The sequence below is a fragment of the Antrostomus carolinensis genome, unplaced genomic scaffold, assembly GCF_000700745.2.
Source record: "Antrostomus carolinensis isolate BGI_N321 unplaced genomic scaffold, ASM70074v2 scaffold48586, whole genome shotgun sequence".
Lineage (NCBI taxonomy): Eukaryota > Metazoa > Chordata > Aves > Caprimulgiformes > Caprimulgidae > Antrostomus > Antrostomus carolinensis.
Genome location: NW_010322063.1, coordinates 19164 through 39328, shown reverse-complemented (window position 1 = coordinate 39328; position 20165 = coordinate 19164). Strand labels below are relative to the sequence as shown.

The 20165-nt window shown below is 41.9% G+C and overlaps 1 protein-coding gene across 1 annotated transcript; it reads right to left on the bottom strand.

The window, feature by feature from the left end:
* Positions 1-1206: 1206 nt before the first annotated feature.
* On the bottom strand, positions 1207-19915 carry CFAP92 (cilia and flagella associated protein 92 (putative); the record flags this gene model as incomplete). Its single annotated transcript, XM_029085481.1, has 10 exons — positions 19858-19915; positions 18827-19011; positions 16092-16987; positions 14885-15079; positions 10933-11227; positions 8940-9104; positions 7963-8175; positions 5330-5468; positions 4198-4379; positions 1207-1396 (listed from the first exon to the last, which is right to left on the bottom strand). Coding segments are annotated over exons 1-10 (2518 nt in total), but the record flags the coding sequence as incomplete, so codon positions are not given.
* Between the last annotated feature and the right edge of the window lie 250 nt (positions 19916-20165).

Genomic DNA, 20165 nt, shown 5'->3' with positions numbered 1-20165 from the left:
AGCAGAGCTACAGGGAGCTGCCCTTCACCCTGCCCTGCGCGAACTGCCGCGCCAGGCCCTGGTCGCCGCGCTCCCTGGGGCCATTTAAATCTCCCGCAGGTGTCCCTGGCACCATCCCCTGCCGTGTCAGCCCCGCTCCTGCCGGGACTCGGTGTCACCTCCACAGCCTCCCCGCGCTCCGGGAGCGGCTCCTCCTCCTCTCAAGGCGCGCTCAGTAGTTCCGAGTCAGCGATCACAGACTGATCCTGTGGGCTAACACCCTTTTCTCTTAGAGGTGCTGCTCTGCCTTGCCTTTGGAAGGCTGAGACCAGCTATGAAATGTCAAATCTGGTGTTTAACCTCGTAAAATACCAGAGTCAACACAGGAGCTAATGAAGGGCCACGTCACGAGTTGACACTCCAATGTGAAGCATGATTTGTATCTGGTGTGGGATTCTGAAGGATTAGATTTCTGTAAGAACTGAATAATTAAAGTGAAGCAGTATCTTAGTGTGATGGCATGAGAGCAAAACAAAAGCCAGAACTCATAAATAAAGAACACAATAGCAATTAAACAATAAAGAACAAAATAGCAATTAAACCACTTCACGCTGCTCCGTATGTTATCGAAGCAGTAAACACAGGTTTCCTGTTACTGCAAGATCTGCTGTCCACAGTCTGATTTAGAAAGTAACTTCAAATAACATGACACTTCTTCAAATTTCTAGCAGCTGAATTAAACTGGAAAGGTAAAAATTGCTCTTCAAGAATTTAGATGTATGTTCCTTAGGTGAGGAACGCTGCAGCCTACGTTCCCCAGCGTAAGGCCGGGCACAGGGCTGCCATGTCGGTGGCTGTGGTGGCACCGTAGAAAGCTCAGTGAACATGTAGGTCACACACGGGGATACCCAGGGCCAACGTTTACCAGTGGCGAACCCAGACCCTTCATTCTGGAGTCTGGACTTGAAAGGGAGACCTCCCAAGAACGCCAAGTGGTCCAATATAATTGGTTTGTTTCTTTGGGATACACACAGAGAATTCAGTTTATCAACTTAGAAATTATTATTTTACTCTCTGTACACTGTAACTCCTAATTATTATTTTACTGTCTGGACACCATAAATCCTAATTATTATTTTACTTTCTGTGCACCATAACTCCTAGACACACACCATATAAAATGCGTGGGGCCCACTTTTGCTGTTTCTAGCCATTAGGTTGTCTTACTTGAAATCTGCACCTTCGGGTCTTTCAAACTCTCTGCTGTGCTGGAGATAACATCCTTGTGTGACATCAAGCTGTACTGGTCATCAGGAGCTGGTGTAAAGCCACTGGTGACACCTGTCCCCATCCCTGGGAGGGGATCCGAACTGGTGCCACAGGGCTGGTTGTCCAGTGCAGACAGGGCTGGGCCAGGCTTTCAGGGAAAAGAAGAAAAAAGAGGTGAGGAACATCTGCCTACACAGGACCAGGACATTTTGGGAGCATTGAGCCCCAAGGTGAGTCAGTTGTTAAATGTGTAGATCCCCTGAAACATGGACAAGAAAATGAAAACTGTTGCACCTTCATATACTATTGTATAGATAAGCCCCAGAGCATGTACCTCACAGGCAAAGTACAAGGTTGGAAATGTGCAGAGCTGAAGCACACGTTGCTCAAACTCCTGCGGTCTTATAAGCCCGTCTTTGAGATCACTTTAAACAAAAAAAAGTGCCATTATTATATGTGTGCCACTTTTGTGCTTCAGAAGCACAAAGACACAAATCACAAGCGGATTCCTGTTGTTAAGAGGAAAAAAACCCAAAAAACCACCACTGCCAGGTGAGTCAGTAAAGGTGAAGCACCAGCTTGGTGTCCACAGAGATGTCATGCAGCCCTCAGGTGCTCTGCTTGCCTAACGAACAGGGAGTAGGAATAACTAGCAGACACTGTCCCAGTAATCAAAGAGCTGTGCCAGACAAGATCTGGGAGGCTAAATACACCGAGAAGCACGATCTGAACATGAGCAGTGAGCATATGTACCACAGGGGGTGAGATGACACTCAGAAGTACACAAAGCAGGTGGTTTGAGACAGTTCAGCATTTAAAGCAGGTACATGATTCATTTATTTTTTTTTAAGTGCATATGTACTTTTATAGCAAAAAGTAAGTCCTGTCAGAGAGACAAAGCCTGTGCCTGGGAAAAGGCTGGCTCCCACTAGACACAAGCGCAGGGCCCAGCCTGTGTTAGCAGCTGGGAGGGGCCAGACCACCCCTCAGGCTCAGCGGTGACAGCTTGGGAAGGGCGGTGGGAGCACCCACCACGAGGGACAGGCTGAGCCATCCTGCTGGGTTCCAGCAACACCAGAAACGAGCACTCATCAGAGAGCAGGAATCCCGAGGCAGGAAGGCAGGGAGGGGACCAACACCACTCATAGAGCATCAAGGAAAACCTGCAGCACGTGGCAACCAGCTCTAAGCTGCTACAGGAAAGAAGATTAAAAAAATAATAATTATCAGGTGAAGGAGGAGGTGACTGTAGAGACAGATCAGTAGAAACCACAACAGTGTAAGGATGAGCAGATAATAGATGGCAATGGCACTAATGGAGCTCAGGGAGCTGAGATACTGTGGTCACCATTCTGAAAACACCCTTACATTAAAATAAGCAGAAATAAATGATGCTGTGGTAATGTAACTCTGTATGTTTAGCTTTACTATATCCATTGTGTTTAAATTCCACGTTCCATCATCCAGCAAGGATGTTTTCTTTCTTCTTCTGTCAGAGGAAAAACACTGTACTGGAAAAGGAGACTCGTTTGGAAATTATTAGAAACAACAAGGAAAAAATACATCTTTTTTTTCTTTTTTTTTTTTCTTTTTTTTTCTTTTTTTCTTTTTTCTTTTTTTTCTTTTTTTTTTTCTTTTTTTCCCCTTTCAGACCCTTGGAAGTTAATGCACATCTCTCCTTTTTAAAGGGATATGTTTACAAAGGAGTAGCCAATTTTGGGAGACAAGACAGGAATGTCTTCCTATGGGCTATAGCTGGAAGGGTTGACAAATGTATTCAAGAAACTTGGGATCTGAGAGTCCCATCTGACTGCTGTAAGTAGATGTCATGAAGTGCAAGCTGCACATTATCTAATAAACCAGAGTATTTATAAGCCATCTAGCAAAAAAGGAATTGGAATTATAGGAATTACAGGAATTGTAGGAATATTAGAATTATAGGAAACAGGCAAAGTGTCCAAGATGGACATTTCATAGTTTGAACAGCCAAATCACAACAGAAGGCCAAGCACAGAGAGCACAAAGGGACTCGGTTCAAAGCCTGACATGGTAAAAGGAGGAGGCCGGGCAGCTTGTGGCTGAGTGTCCATTTAACACAAGGCCTGGCACACAGAATATTAAAAAGAAAGAAGAAGGGGGGTGACAGTGAGTTGGGCTCAAAGGTTTAACTCTGCTTTTGTTACCACCATTCTCCTAGTTCCTGTGTTTGTTTTGCCAGAGCATTTGTAGCCCACAGCGAGCTTCGGTCCCTTTGATCAAAAGCAGCTTTAGAAGCACGCTCAGGGTTTGGGTCAGTCAGTTCCATGCAAGCGCTGACTACGATTCAGCCAACAAAAGACCAGTTTGGTGCAGGCCACCCATACAGCTTTTCATATTCATGAGCACAAACCCTTCAGCCTCCCAAACTGGGCTGGCTGTGTGGGATTTTTGCACCAAGGGGCTGAAGCACAACGCTGGGGCTCAGGAAGTCTGTATAGATCTACACCATAGATCTCTATGGTGACCAAGAGAACACATGGCCAGACATTTGGCATCCAGGCTATAGAAGGGCCTCGACCCCTACATTTCATTAGGGGACATTACAATTTCTTTCAGAGCTGCTAAGCCAGCTGGTCAGAAATTGTTCTTCTTTTCTCATCCACTACATGCTGACAAGCAAGTTAGCTAATTGAATAGAAATTCTCCCCATTATCTCTGAGCATTGAAGCAAAGAATTAAAAAAAAAATATTAAAAAATCAGCCCTGGCCGGTATGTTTTTCGAAGAGCTTTGTAAGATTGAGTCAACCAGTGCTATCAACAACAACTGCAATGACTATTTTTACTTCCAACAGTATTGTGCTAAATTAAGAGCATTGCACGTTATCTGCCTTCCACAAAGCACAGGACAGCTGTCGCTGCACACAGGCAGGTGCCAGGGTCAGCACCCAGAGAGTCAAGTTGCCTGTTACCTTCACAACTGGTCCCGCCTTCCCGAGGGAGGATTTCAGGGGTTCATCTTTCAGAAGTCCTTGGACCTTCTGCAGCTGAAGCCTGGCTCCTGGCCCATGCATGGATAACTCAGGGGCTGTGGAGCACGGGTCAGCTTTCAGCTTGGTATCATCAACTGGAGCTTGCAGAATCCGAGTAGCATCTTCACAAGGCAATCAACAGAAAAACCAGGCAATAAAAGCAGTGAGATGGAAGTTTTGGCTGTTTGAACTGAAAAAAAATAGGTTAAAAGCCTCTGTTGCAACCAGCCAACCACTCACCCAAGGACTCAACCAGAACAAACGATACAGGTGTTGGAGCAACGGCCACAAAGACAACCCACTGTCCTGTAGGCTCCAGAGAACAAACATAAAAGCAGAACCAAGCAACTGCTTCCAAAAGCATTTCTCTAAGAAGCGTTTGAGAAGACCTGCACTAGGAGTTTTGTAAGTTACAGGGTAATGTGCAGCTGAAAAGATGTTAAAAGATGGAAGATTCTAGCAATCACTACATATCTATTATTTTCTGCTTGTAAACATTCCAGTGAATCTCAGATAATTCTGGACAAAAAGAAACACATGGCAAACTTTTCAAAATCCCATTTCATCATCTTTTATTGTTTATGTGAGAAATGAGGTAACACACTGACCACCACACCAAGGCACGCTGCGGGCAGCTGTGACAGCGTGCACACTTCACTGGCTCATCCCAGCCCCACTCTGGGCCCGTTACCTGGTGCTGCTCACAGCCCGTGACGTAACTTTCTGTCTGACCTGGCAACAACAAAAGCTGATTGTCATCAGTCTGTATAAAGGAGCGTCAGGCAGCCAACAGAGCTGGCTTTGCAGAAGAAGCAGCCAAGAAGGATCACTCTGTCCCTGGCCCTATTTAACTACAGATAAAGGAAACAAGGCCAAGAAGCTGCGTAAACGGAGGGGTAAAACTGGAGTATGGCCAAGGGCTTACATCCTAAGATGCCTCACAGATGAACTTGCTAAACCTCTTCACATCCACCTGCTCTCCTTGATGGCAGAACCGGACAAGCTTCAGGACCATATGTCAGAGTTTCAAGTTAAAAGCTTTGTGATTAGTTAATTTCAACAGATCCATTACCAGTCTGTGGGGCTGTTGTCCTGAAGAGCTCAGGTGGCTTCTTGTAAAGATCAAAATCAATGTGTCGTTTGTCCCAGCTCCATCTGCCTCGTGACAGCATTGGCTCCATGTTAGCATGCAGAGCATTCTCCTGCCATTTCTAAATGAAAATTGGATCTCTTTAAGAAGCCAGGCCAAAATCATTAAGGAGGAGTCACAAAAAATGTCAGCCAGATGACTGGGTAGCGACCTAGCAACTACCATAATAGCATCTCACCAAAGCCCAAACTTCACCACATGAGACTATTTCTCTCTGTAAGCAGCCTTTCAATTTGCTATGTTTGATACACATGAATAAGAATAAAATCCATTTCCTGAGCAAGCTGCTCTAGTACTGAGCTGTTATCTAACCTGCCAGAGCTCCCAGCGTACCTGAGAAATAACCTGGCGGGGGATGCGATTTCATAGTGTGTCACATTTCTCTGCAGTGACATAAAGGGTCTGATACACTTGCCTGTATTTCATACACAGCTGCTAAACTCACAGGCAAACGTGGACCATCCCTCTTGTCCATGTGACAATGAGACTGTGAGAGGACAGACCCACTCCACAATCTCACTAGTTCTTTATCTTTTCCCAGCGGTAAGAAGTGAGCTGGCTGTACAGGACTGCCAGAACAGCAAGAGCTATATATCATCTCAAGGATAATCTTAAAGGATAGTGCTTTTAGAAAGCAGAAGCTGTCCTGGTGCTTCTAAAAATACAATCATTAGTCTTAAAACTCCTGGGGCCAAGAGCCCAGGTGTCCAGGGGAAGCAGGTGAGAGAAGCAGCATCCACGCTAGAATCATGGCAGGAATATTCATCATCACAATTGGGAAACAGAGTTCAATTTTTTGTGGTCCTCTAACTACTCACTGCTGAAAATACCAGTTAGATTTTTTCAGACAAAACTCTCCTTCCTAAGCTACAAATTAACTCCCACTGCCTGTTGGTAGTTTTTGGTAAAATTGTGAAAGTAAAGGATGGCTGAGTCAGTGCAGAAACTCTATGGAGATGTTTTAGGAACAACTCCAAAAACTTTTTTGCCTCCCAAGGGATGTTGTTACAAAAGATGGTCAAATTCTGTGTTTAAGAAGAAAACCAGAAATGGTTAAAGCAGCAATGTATCAAACCCAGACTACTCCAGAATGGGATACAATAGTTTTCTCCTTTGGTTCCACCTTTCAGGTATCATGAATGGTAAGCTAAATCAACCTCCATTGTCCAGTATAATGTTGGTCATGCCTGTGAGGTCGCTGCTCAAGCAGAAGGAACCTCCCTCCTCTTTTCTCTCAGCTCCACGGCTGGCACTGATGCTACCCAGCTACTGGTACTGCCAGGCTACACTTAGCATAGGTCAGGGTAAGACCTCAGCTCTCTTCCCCTCTCTCGTCCCATCAGCAGGTGCCAATGGTCAATACAACATACTCATCAACTGCTACTCCCACACCACATATCACAGTCCCCTGTTTAGTTCAGTTCAGTAACTCAGTGTGTCAGGTTTTGATCCTGCACTGCCTGGTTCCCCTCCTCTTGTTATTTCTTTGTCAGGAGGCACCGACAATTACACCGAACTGGCTGGCGTCTGTTACTCTTGGCCAGTGAATCTTCTCTGCTCCTTCATGAGAAGATACATTCTCCAGCATCATGGATCAGAAAAAAGCACTTTGTTTTCACTGACCATTTCCCTTCAGCTATACTGCAAACCTTTTTGAGAAACTACTTTAATTTGTATTAAAAAAAAAGGTAAGATAAATAAAGCCTGAAAAGGAAAAGAACATGTACACATTCTTGCAAGACAGGACACCAAGTCTCCAAGCTTTCAGCATGTTCCACTCTGTGCTGCGACTGCGTTCAGTTAATTTGGTAGAATTCACTGATCCTGCACAAAAAAACCCCCCAGTTCTATTCCCTTTATTTCCTCATCTTGCCAATTCTAATAACATCCCAAATTTCTTCCTAACAGCAGACCACATGTGCTTGAGTGTACAGGACACTGAGACTGTTCAAAACAGGGATCTGTAAACTAGTCAAGTTGATGATCCAGTAAAATGGCAGAAAAATAGAAGCTAAATAGTAAAGAAAAGGAGAAGGGAGAGAGGACACAGGGCAGGAAGAAACCAGTAGAGAACACAGCGGTGGAGGATAAACACACCACAAAACTGTAACTACAAACCATAAATAAAAGATGGGGGGAAAAGAACCAGTGAGGGAATTTGGAAACATGAAGGAAGGCTACATTGGAAACTCGGGAAGAACAGCCCAGAACTCATTAACCATGGAATGCACCATTCTGATTTTTCTGACACTAGAGCCCTTTTGTAAATGTAAAGCAAAGCACCCTTCAGTCCATAACACCTATTAATTACCAAATAATATCGGCAGACGGGTTTTCTGTATGCGTTCAGGGTAGAATTTACATATCCAAACAAATTATCACCTGGATGAGCTAGATCCCGATGTACCTAAATTGCACATAAAGGTGTCACCCCCAAAGTGCTGCCTAGGCTGTATCCCCAAAAGAGACTTCCATGTGCTGAAGCACTCTGCCTCTCTCAAGTCTCCCAAAATGCTTCAGCCCACTTTGGACCATTCATTTCAGTTTTCTGTTACCTCACGTAACTCCTCCCGACGAGCCTCATCAGGCATGCGAGGGTGCAGGTTGCTCTCAATGCTGCTCTTAAACCCAGGAAACACAAATCCATCTGGTGACAGCCACATGCTCTTGGATTTTGCAAAGGATTCCTTATGGGCAGCAACCACATCCAATGGGTCAAACGTGGCTGAGAGGTACTCATGGCAATAAGTGAATCTCTTCTTTGGTTCCTACCAAAAAAAAAAGATATTTTTTTGGTTAAGGTGCATTCCCCTTTGCTGGGACAGGAGCCTATACAGCACAGAACCAGTATCATTTCTTTCCTTAAAACTGCAAGTAATCATAGATCAAAATTATACAAAATATATATCATTAAATATTAAAAAATGATTTTAAATTTCATTCTATTATGAGTCAACAATGGATTTAATGACAAGTGGTATAATGGGATCTCTGTAAAATATTTACAGAAAGAAATATCTTTAATATTATTTGTGCAAAAGGAGAACTGTTCCTATGATGAACAGTTCTCACAGAGCTGTACTATTTTCCACCAGCTGATAGGAAAATAGCATTTATTATTAAGATTCAAGCCAGCCATCCAGACAAAAGCAGATAAATGTAATTCTTCACATTTTAATGTTTTTAAATGAGTTCTTCAAATCACTTAATAGTGCATATGCCAACACTGTGATTACTGGAATTCTCCCACTTATAAATGTGTAGGGTTCAGAAATGGAGGTGACCACCCAGGTTATCCAAGTCCACGGTCAAAATGACAGCCCACGTCACGGAGACAAGACAACTTCACTCTAATGAACAGCATTATGAGCAGACTTTTACACCAGAGTACCTCTCAGACATCTTTTTGGATACCAACTTCCCTTCCTACTCACTAACACAGGAGTTACAAGTGTAAACCTCTTTAATTCATCTCTCTTTCCAGCACTACATACAGCAAGCAAAGATCTTCCGCTTACGTGTCTCATTTTACCTTTGCCATTTCCTGGCGAAGATGCTTCTTTGCAAGTTCTGCAGCATTCAGGCTCTGAGAGCTGTAGTTAAAGACAGGTTTGCCATCAGCAGGAGAAATCCTGAAAGTTTCAAACTTTGGCTTTTTCATTTTCCCTTTGAGTCGGCATACAGCACCCATGTTAGCCTGCAAAGAGATTAAATCTGAGTTCTGTCTGACCTGGGAATTCAGAGTGTTACAAACAAATTATAAACAAGCAATGACTCTGTAAACATTAAAAACCCCAACTTTAACAAAAGAAACAAACAAATAATCTATATCTAGATTTATTACACAACAGCTTTTTGTTAACAAAATACTCCACAGAAGATTCTATTAAACAACCCCCACCATTTCAGCCTTGCACATGACATTCTGCAAGGCTAATGGCAGCAGAGTGGAGGCAAGCACTCACCAGAGAAGGACTTCTACTTACTGAGCTAAACAGTCTGTTCTGGAGAGCTGATGCTGATTGTCCTCAAGCTAAATAAGATTAGTTCTTTTAATTTATTCGATTCCATTAACACCCCAGCAAATACAGTGACATGGGAAACACCATTCATTAGGACTCTTCAAATGTCTCCACTGACACAGTATAATTAAACCCTCACACCTTCCTCATTGACTTAAGAATGTCATTCTACAGTGTTCATGGTAATTATGGCTTTGAATTCAGACTCTGCCACAACAGTAATTACAGCAAGAGAGTAACATTGCATTTTGGATGTCACTTCCCTTGTGACATCCACTTGCCTTCTTTTTTTTATTTTTCTTTTTTAAATCAAAAAGCCTGAAAGGTTACTTTACCTGCTATTAAAAAACAATTGCATATTTTCTTTTCTCTAGAGGACTTCCCAGTTCCTCTATTATCCTCTTGATTCACAAGCACGTATGAAATGAAAACTGGTTAAAACACATATACTGGGGAGACTGCTAACTTTATACAAATAACAGAATAACTCTGCACTTAAATCTATACAGAAGGACTAGGCCCAAGAGCTCTGCTGCTCTCATCCTCCTATGATGTTATAAACACAAGTACCAGGCACAATTGCTTCAGATTGTCTCCTTTTCCAGCCTCATGCAATGCTCCTTTATCAACAGACTAAGACTGAAAAAGGAAATACTTGGGAGTTAAATTTCTTGCAGTATCTGCAAGACTTGCAGTATCTCCCTTACACAAGAACATAGATTTCTACATCATGCAAAAGATCTTTGTATTAAAATATATACAGGAAAAAACACTCAGAACTACTCTTCACAAACCAAGAGATGCTGAGAGTCCTCACCTAAGCAAGATACTCCAAAAACCAATTCAGACTCCCAGGAAATGAGGGATACCCCTTCTGTGATGTCTATATTAACGAGAAAGAGATTAGTTTCAACACACTTTCCCTGAGGCATCAGATGGACGCTGGTAACATGCCAGAAGAGGTTCTAAAATTCTTCACCATTTCCTCAAAGCTCAGCTCACCTCTCTCTGGAACTGCTGACTTTATTGAGTTAAGAATAAATGCCATTCTGCTTGCCCAAAGGCAAGCAGGTCTTTCACACAGCAAGAGAAGATCACATGAGCTTAGCTGGCTTGGCTCCCCACGAGCATCTGAAGCCTGGATGACATGCTAAAGCACAACGGGGGAACTATGGAGAAGAAGGAGACAAAGAAAAATAGGAACCAAACCCAAAAAGCCCTTTAAATAATCAGTCTCCTCACCACTCACACAACGTCCCCCCTGAGTTTACCTGTAAGCACTAGAACTGTTTTTCCCTTGGAGAAGTCATTACATTTGCAATTCAACTTTTGCAAAATAAAATTACTCTGCACTTTTTTACAGTGTTTGTACAATTCCTACAAACACTTTACCAGAAGTTTTTAAGTTCACTGAGTCGCTGTTTCAGGAGAGGGAGGTGTTGATTAAGGACAGGAAGTTTTGCATCTACTAGGCTTGCCTCTCGCATATCACAGACTACTCACCCAAATATAGTTTCTCTCAAAAGGTATTTTCTTTGCTATTTCTTTCTTCTGCTGCACATACATTTTATTGTAGTTATCTAATGAAGAATATGCCTGTTTCACTCTGCTAACTTCTCCTGGTACTGTATAATCATCAAAGGAACAGGAGATTAAAGCAGGTTTCTGAGTGAAGAGATCCTCTGCAGCTAAGGGAACTCCATACTTGTGACTCAAGACTGTGATCATCTCTGCTGAGGGCAGCAGATCCCCGCGAATTACAGCCCTCAGTCTCTTACGGTGACAGAGGTAACTCAGCCTACAAATAGACATCAACATTTTTATTAGCTTACCAAAACTTTAATGCCATCAAATCATTACAGTTAATATTACTGTGGAAAAACTATGCAACTTTCTTGAAACTTCTGTTTATTAAGGAGTTCAGGTCAGTTCATGTATGCTGGTATTCAGCAGCAGTGAAGAAGTTTAGCAGTTTCATAAACCTACCGGGAATACTCCAGAAATGTTGCTGGCACTACATTTAGTTGCAAGTTAATTATTAGTTGCTGAATTACAAGTTGATGCTTAGTTGCTGAATTCCTCTAGGCTCTGGTTGGCAAGGCAGTAAAGTTAAGTCCCTTCATGCACAGTGGTTCTAGTGTATGCCCCATATTGATGCTGAACACCCACTCAAATCTAACCTGCTCTCGCAAGGCCCCACCTGGAATACTGCGTTCAGTTCTGGAGCCCCCATCACAAGAGAGACCTGGAGCAGCTGGAACAAGTCCAGAGGAGGCCACCAGGATGATACGAGGGCTGGAACACCTCTCCTATGAGGACAGGCAGAGAGAGTTGGGGCTGTTCAGCCTGGAGAAGAGAAGGCTCTGGGGAGATCTTATAGCGGCCTCCCAGTACCTGAAGGGGCTACAAGAAAGCTGGGGAGGGACTTTTCATAAGGGCAGTTAATGACAAAACAAGGGGAAATGGGTTTAAGCTGAAAGAGGGGAGGTTTAGATGAGATATTAGGAAGAAGTTCTTCACTGTGAGGGTGGTGAGACACTGGAACAGGTTGGCCAGAGAAGCTGTGGCTGCTCCTCCCTGGAAGTGTTGAAGGCCAGGCTGGATGAGGCTTTGAGCAACCTGGTCTAGTGGAAGGTGTCCCTGCTGCTGGCAGGGGGGTTGGAACTGGATGAGCTTTAAGGTCCCTTCCAATCCAAACCATTCTATGATTCTATGATTCAAATCTAACCCGCCTTACCTCTATTTTATGTCTCATTCTGATCAACTTCCATGCCATGTATTATTCATGACAACCCTTACCTCACATCTGACTTCTTTTCATTCACTCCATTTGGTGTGAAAAGCCTGGTGTTAACACAAAAGTGGTTCTAAGCATTTGACAGCTACTGAACACCATACACAGACTTTCTACACAGGCCCTTAACTTCAATTCTCAGCCCTTCTGGCTCAGGCCACAGCAGAGGCCAAAGAGAAAGTGATTCACCTGGTAGCCAAACACAGGTACAAACAGAGTCCTTGCCAAAACCAGAAATTTGTTAATTCATCTACTACACAACTATTTTTTATTTGGAGAGAGTGACTTTCCAAAGTACTGTAGAAGAATTTAATTGTAAAATTACTGCAACAACATTATTTTCTTACCATGACTTCTGAATAATACATGCAACTGATAAATAACATTAATTTCAAAATTGCATCAGCCTTAATGACACAAATTGCGTTTCTATCAGAATGTTAAAAATGAAACTGGCCATTGCACACAGGGATCACGTACATTAGTTTTTCTACAGTTTAAATTTATTCTCTGGCTAATTCTAGCAGAAGGGAATGTATCTGGAAGCAGCAGTTTCTGTTGTCACACATTAAACCACTGACTGACTACAGCAAACCAAAAAGCAGGAGTTCTACAAGTTAGAGACTGCTCTCGCACCCAGCTCTCAGGCTGTGTTCTCCCGTGATGAATGCTTTGGTGTTTCTCTGATTAATCACAGACAGAGCAGAATGAGGGTATGGCAAAAAGGATTCCTGCCCAAAGCCTGGTGCTCACCTCTCCCTCATCTGAGATGGTGGGCTGCTGAACAGGGCTGGTGTCTAGAGGGACATTGTCTCAGCCACTAAAGATGTTTCTAACTGTGGTTCTCTCTGATTTTATCGCAGTGAGTACTACTGAAGCACAGTAATAATTCCTGCAGGTTTCACTTCTCTCTAGTGGAAAAAACAATCACCTGCATTTAAAATTATCCCAGCCACCCAGAAACCTTCATTTTCACGGCAGGAAGCTGAGCTGCAGCTGTCTAGCAAGTTGTGCACAGCAGCCAACCTGCTGATTTAATTTTCTCTTTTTCAACAGGAGATACTACAATAAAATTTCACAAGGAAATCAACTACCAAGTATCTAAGACATGCAGTACTGTGTTATTTTCTACCTCAAATATTGCCAATACATAGCTTAAAGAAAAAAGTTATTTACCAACCATCGTCAAAGAAAAAGTAATAATAAAAAAAAGGACTTTTAAGGACATCACAGTGATGGCTACAAGTCACCTTCATATTGTGTTATTTCCTCACCATAGAATCATAGAATAAACATGAAACAAAATATAGACATGTGAAAAGGTACCCAAGCTACATCCAGATCAGTAGTATGAGGCCTGGCTCTTCATTAGCTTAATGAAGTTAAGTTTCATTAGTCATCAGCAAAGAAACAGTTCTTGAATTTGAATGGGTCAGCCAACAAGGGAAAACAGACAGGGATAAACCAGCCTGGCCAGATCAGAGATGTACTGCATTCATTTTTCAGCAACTGCCTTGACATAAGCAGGATTAAACTTGTAGTAGACGAGTAATCCATACGTAATATACATTATTGAATATGTTTTACCAAAAGCAAGTATGGGGGAGGGCAAGGGGGAAGGCTGCTACCAGACTGTGTGTGTACTACTGCACATGAACAAGAAATTTTAAAGGAAATCCGACTGATGTCTAGGAGACATTCACTTTTTCTTGTCTCAGGACTAAATGTCTCCACGCATTTCAAATAAGCTTCGCAGGATTTCAGTTCAGTAGTTAATCTAAACAAGCCAGTCTAATTCTAGCAACAAAGGAAGAAATCACAGTTCATCTCTGCTTCCTACGCCCAACCTGCTGGTAGCAAAGATGGATGGTACCTTTTTCCACCTCTCAATAGATGTGTCTTAATTTACAAATAAACAAACAATAAAACCACACATAGAAATTTTTTCATGTATTAGTAAAATATATAAAAATGTCTGCACTTAAGACTTCACCCATTTTCTTTTTATTTAAGCCACCTTACAACATGTCAGAGATGCTTTAAGGCAACTAGCTGTGTATCCTGCAGGCTGACAAAACGAGCAAGCTGGCAGAGATCCAGCGATAAATCATGCAACAAAACCCCAAAACAAAAAGCCAGGAACAGGAGACATATTCTCCCAACCCTCCTTTCTCTAGTTACCTTAGGAAAACTGTTTCTAGAATTCCCCACTTAGTTCAAGTGACTTTCTGGATCTATCAAGTCCTATTTGGCCTCCTCCTTTACTCCATCTCTATGAGAACAGAGCAGAGAAGGAAATCCTTCGCAGTTGATGCCTCTGATACCAGAATTTTCTCCTTCTTGGATCTGTATTATATTCAGATAGTTTCTGATATACTGTCCTATTGATACACCTCTCTTCTCTTTACAAATTATAAACTCTTGCCCAAACTAAAGTGGGCTCACTGATATCCAGTTACCCCTCCATCAGCAGGTAGAAAACCATGTTCTTCTGTCTTCCCACACCTGAGCTAAAATCTGAATTACCCACCAGGCCCACAGCCTGCTTTCATCAGGGAAAAGATATCCAAGAGTATTATTTTTTTTTGTGTCAAATATTCACTCTATTTTGCTGCCATTTCCTTTCTTAATTTCTTGACTATGAACCTAGATGAGTCTTACCTGGACAAGGCTTGGAAACATGCCTGAGGGACTGTACCTCTGACATAGAGCAGAGGCTGTTTCATTATAGTGAAGAGGGGCTGACAGAGGCGGAAATGATAAAAGATAGCTTCCAGGTCTGTGTACAGGCGTTGGTGGAAAGACACTTGTGAGTTATACAGTATTTCCAGTTGTCCATCTTCATGTCTGTGCGTCCTGTAACAAAGTACCCCAATGCCAAGGTTAAAACAATCAGCCTGTATCTCAGGTTTCCTCAGTTCTGCAGCACAAATTACTCTCTCTAATGAAACTGCTCCGCTTTTGTCCTTTAGATGGAACCTCTTACTCTACAGCCTTCAATTCACATGAACTGTTCCGAAAACAATTATTTTGGACAAAATTAAAAAGAAAATTCAAAACTGTCATGACATAAAAAGAAAACATCTGCAACTCAGTTAAGCCATGGCAAACATTTGAAAGGAAGCTCACCTCAGTTTCATCAGTGTTGTGCCCCTTACCAGCCTGATCAACAGCTACAAAAGCATTATACAAATATTTCCACTACAAATACCAAAATATTTCATATTTCAGCAGTAAAACAAAGCTTCAATTTAAATTACAGTTGAGCACGGACAAAAGACAACTTTTCATGCAATAAATAATCTCAATAACTGCAATGAAGTGACTTGCATCAAAAATCAACCAACCAAAAAACAAACCACTCCAGGAGCTTTAACAACACGCTACAGTGCTGGGCAAAATATCAATTATTTTTTTAAGCATGAAATTTGAGGGAGATTCACTTTGAATTTGTCACCTTTTCCCCTGAACTCAACGGTAGAAATAACTTGAAGTCCAGCTGCCTCATGGCAGCTATTTTTGGTTTAGGTCCCACTAAGTACTTTTTGTTACTAATTAAAATTGGTAGTTTATAGTGTTTGTTGTTTCCACAAACCAAGTAGCAGCTTAACAAAAACAAGTACATGCTGCCAGCCTTCTCATTTTTAACTTTACATGGATGATCGATGGTGTAACATGATAAAGATGAGAAGATTATACTCCAAGTGAACCAGCCACGAGGGATTCATACCCACTAAAACGACATAAAATGGATCAGCTATGTACTTGCCCATGTATCTTTGTATAGAAAGGGATAGGGGAGGTATAAATCACATTAAAATCTCTGAATCTAAGGAAATAACTGATGGAAACCCTCAAACTCTCTTACCTTTCAAAGTGTCTATCCCATAGTCTCTTGATTGCTTTGTCTTTTAATCCCTCCAAGACAAAAAGATGAGTTGCTCCATCCAGCAAGTGAAAACCAGTAACAATATCCAACTCAGAAACTTTCTCCAGTGTAGTTTTCAGTTTTAATGCAGCAAGAGCCATTCCAATTAAGTGTACAGGAGAGCAGTCCAGCTGGAGGCCTTGAACATTGATTTCTGTAATCTCTTCCACCAAATCATGTAATAAAGATGAATTTTTGTAGTCAAAAATGTAGATTATATAACCATATGGACAATTTGTGACTTGAGCATCAGCAATTCCTGCGTGCATTCCCAACGGCACAGCTATATCCACCGTTACTTTCAAAACTGAGTCTGATTCTAAATAATGTCCCATAGGTAGCTGGGAAGAGTTACTCCTTGATTCTGTCATCTTCTTATTTTTATCCTCCTCACCAAAAGCAGCTGTCTTTGGCACTGAGCAGCTGCGAATGGGAGCACTGATAGTCAAGTGCTTTTTACCCAACAATAAATCAGTCAGACTGACTTTAGCTATCCCATGCGGATGCCACACTTTGGTTGCTGTAAAAGGATTATGGATTGTGGATTTGCAAGAAAGGAAGCTCACCTTGCCCACTTTTTCATCTGCTTCATCTTCCCCAAACAAAGATGGGAAGGGCTTTTTTGTATTGCTTTCCATGTTTCTATCCCGGTCATGAACTTCAATCTCCAAAGGTGGACCTCTAAGACACCTCTCTAATTCCCCAGGTTTCATCATCCCCGTGAGAAGCACATTAACATCCTTAAAGTAGACATGAGTTCCATGGAATTGTCCATGAGTTCGATGAGGTGGAAAATCATGAAATTTGTATTTGCAGTAGGTGGGAACACACAATCTCTAAAGAACAAAAAGATGAGGAGAAACATATTTGCAGCATTAACCTTTTTCTTTTTTACTTTTAACCTCACAGAACAAATTACTTTTCTAGTAAATAAGGTACGTGGGTTGTACTCCATAGCACAAATTATGGTCTTCCAAGGCTGCAGAGAGGCCATTCTACAGGCCTGGATCCTGGGTTTGGGACTATACTGTCCCCTTCATTTGCCCCTCCTCAACTTTGTTGACTTTCCAAACACATCAGAAAAACTCTCATTGTTTCTAGGTCATTAAAGGAGCATGCTGGAGACTGCAGCGGCTCCTGCACCTTTTTTGTTTATCCCTATGCACTCACCTGTAGGATCTGAGACCTAAAATAAATGCCAATAGCTAGAAGTTAGGAAATTCAACAAGTACCCAGAGATACTGTAGGGAATGGACTGTATGATCTCCATTAAACTGGAAGATTAGATATTAGGAGGAAATTCCTCACTGTGAGGGTGGTGAGACACTGGAACAGGTTGCCCAGAGAAGCTGTGGCTGCTCCTCCCTGGAAGTGTTGAAGGCCAGGTTGGATGAGGCTTTGAGCAACCTGGTCTAGTGGAAGGTGTCCCTGCTGATGGCAGGGGGGTTGGGACTGGATGAGCTTTAAGGTCCCTTCCCACCCAAACCAGTCTGGGATTCTATGATTATCAGCCTTTTTTTTAACAAATCTGGGGAAGCAAATAGGGGGATTCATTCCACAATCGTTGTGGTTCCTCCATGTAAGCATCCACCAGCATGACAGCAGCCTGCATGGAGGGGAGGCCACCTGTCAAGGAGTATCCTGACAACTGCAAATTTCAAACAGTCCATTATTTCATACAATACCCCCACTTGGCAAGGCAAACACAGTCAAAACTCCTGTGACCACTCTAATTTCTAATGCAAATTGCATTAGAAACTCCAGAGTGGGTTTGTCTCCATTATTTATTACGTTGTGCTGTTACTGACCCTTTTTCCCTGTTTCTCTCCAAATTTGCCTAGGCTGTCATGTGTAAAACCCCACCAGGGAACTTTAGGTGCCATTATAAAGTTCCTGATACCATGTTCTTAAACTGCTTTCACAAAACCAGTAACAAAATACCCTACCAATGTTAAGGACCAAGCTGATGCAACTGGAACCAGATCTTTCATGTACTGTTCCCTTATAGTTCCACCTCAGATGGGGATCAACAAAATAGCTCCTACTATCAAAGGTCTTTGACTTCAGTTTCACTTTCACATCAACAATATATAATACTTAGAAAAGAGCCTTTTAAAAGTAGCATTCTTTAAGCCTAGTAATGTAATCACTTGAAAACGTATTTTCTAACTCATGTCTCAAAATGTACAAATATAAGATCAAAAAACTTTATATTATCACTAATATAGAACTTTTTTTGTGCACAGCATTTTTTTAAGATGAGAAACATTTGCTTTATTTTTAAGTTAAATAATATTTTTAACACAGCAGTAGAAGTTCTAACAAGCAAGTCAACACACACTAACTTGTCAGCAAATTGTTTCAAACAACACAGTGCTGTGACTGAAGTAGATCTTCTCTGGTTTACTCAAGATCCACTGCTCAGAAATCAAAATGGGATGACTATATGTAAAATATTGCCCTTGGCAAACACAAGGATTGCTGTTTTGCTACCAGTGGCTATGATCTGTAGGCACTAATCTGGCCAGCATGTGTTTCAGGGAATGTGTTAGTCATATTCTCCAACTTTGCTACTAATAAGGTAAGTTATCTTTAAAACCACGCCCATATTTTAAGCAAAGCTACTTGAGGCTAACAAGGAAATTCTTTCAGAAAGAAGCAGCAGCATGTGTTACCTGCAGCACTTCTATCGGTACAGGTGTGTTTGGGAGGCAGGTAGCTGACTTAATCCTTATAGTCAGTGGATTCAACTCGTGTCTTTGTCTTTCAGACAGAAGAGGGGTTTCCACAGTGAAAGTCACATAAACATCTAAAACTTGAGGGTTTTTTTCTGCCAGATGACTGATCACTGATTTTTCTCCTTTTTAAGCACACAAGATTAAATACTGTTACAAAAGCAGTCCCATCAGGGTAACCGTATATTACACAATTAATTACAAACCTCCACTGAATTTGTATTAAATTAAAACAAAGGTATTGTTTTAACTGCTTTATCTTTTGCAGTAGTAAGAAAACAGGCCCCAAAAGCAGCGCCAGAACTCGCACCTAGGCTAACTGCTGAACACACACAGAGGTTATTTCTTTTTGAAGCTGCAAGCAGACAGTTTGCATAAGCACAAAATTTAAAGCAGTTTATAGAGAGTTGTCATCACAATTAAATGCTTCGTTAAAGGTAAACAAGCACCTTTCAGCAAACTGGCTTCTCTGCAAGCAGCTTTGCCACACCCATACACTCAGCCCCGGAGTTCCACGCCACAGGACATTTCTGTCTGCGTGCACGAAACAAACAGGAGATTTAACTCCCTACACACAAAAATAGGACAACAAATATTAATAATGAATGTTAGTCTGGTTACAGTCAGAAAACCACAGAAATAACTCACTCCACCATGACCAATATCCCACTTTCAACACATTCTAAATCAAACAGGATACAAGAACTTAGATGTAAGTGCTGATGGAGAACTACGATGCAGAGTTATTTTTGACATCCTGCCCTTCAGAGCACACAGACCTCTGAACATATGCCAATCTCCAGATCAAAACCAAATCCCAAATCTTTCTTAACCAGATGGCTTTGATCTCTAGGGAATTTCATGTTCTGGATCTTTCAAGACAGTTTCCAGGAGGCAGACCCACCAGAGGAGACATGGAGCACACCTAGCATGCTGCTCCTTCCCTGTCCCTTCCTAACAGGTTTACATACCTGAGAGAAGAGGCATGAGATCCAACTGCAGTGAAGCAATGCAAGGTTTCTTTGCCATAACAGAATTAATGTTTCTTTTGGGATCAGAACCTTTTCTACCTGTTGAAGGAAGGCAGGGTTGGACTGAGTAGCAAGGAAGAAAGATTTTGTTGCAATTAATCAAATAAATAATTGAAAATTTATGGCAGTAGGTGGCATAATTCAGTATCGTCCTTAGAAAAAGATGTCGATTATACACTTGAACTCCAACTTAGGCTGGTATTTTAATATGGTAAAAATTCTATTGCACATGTAAAATCCCTACTTTA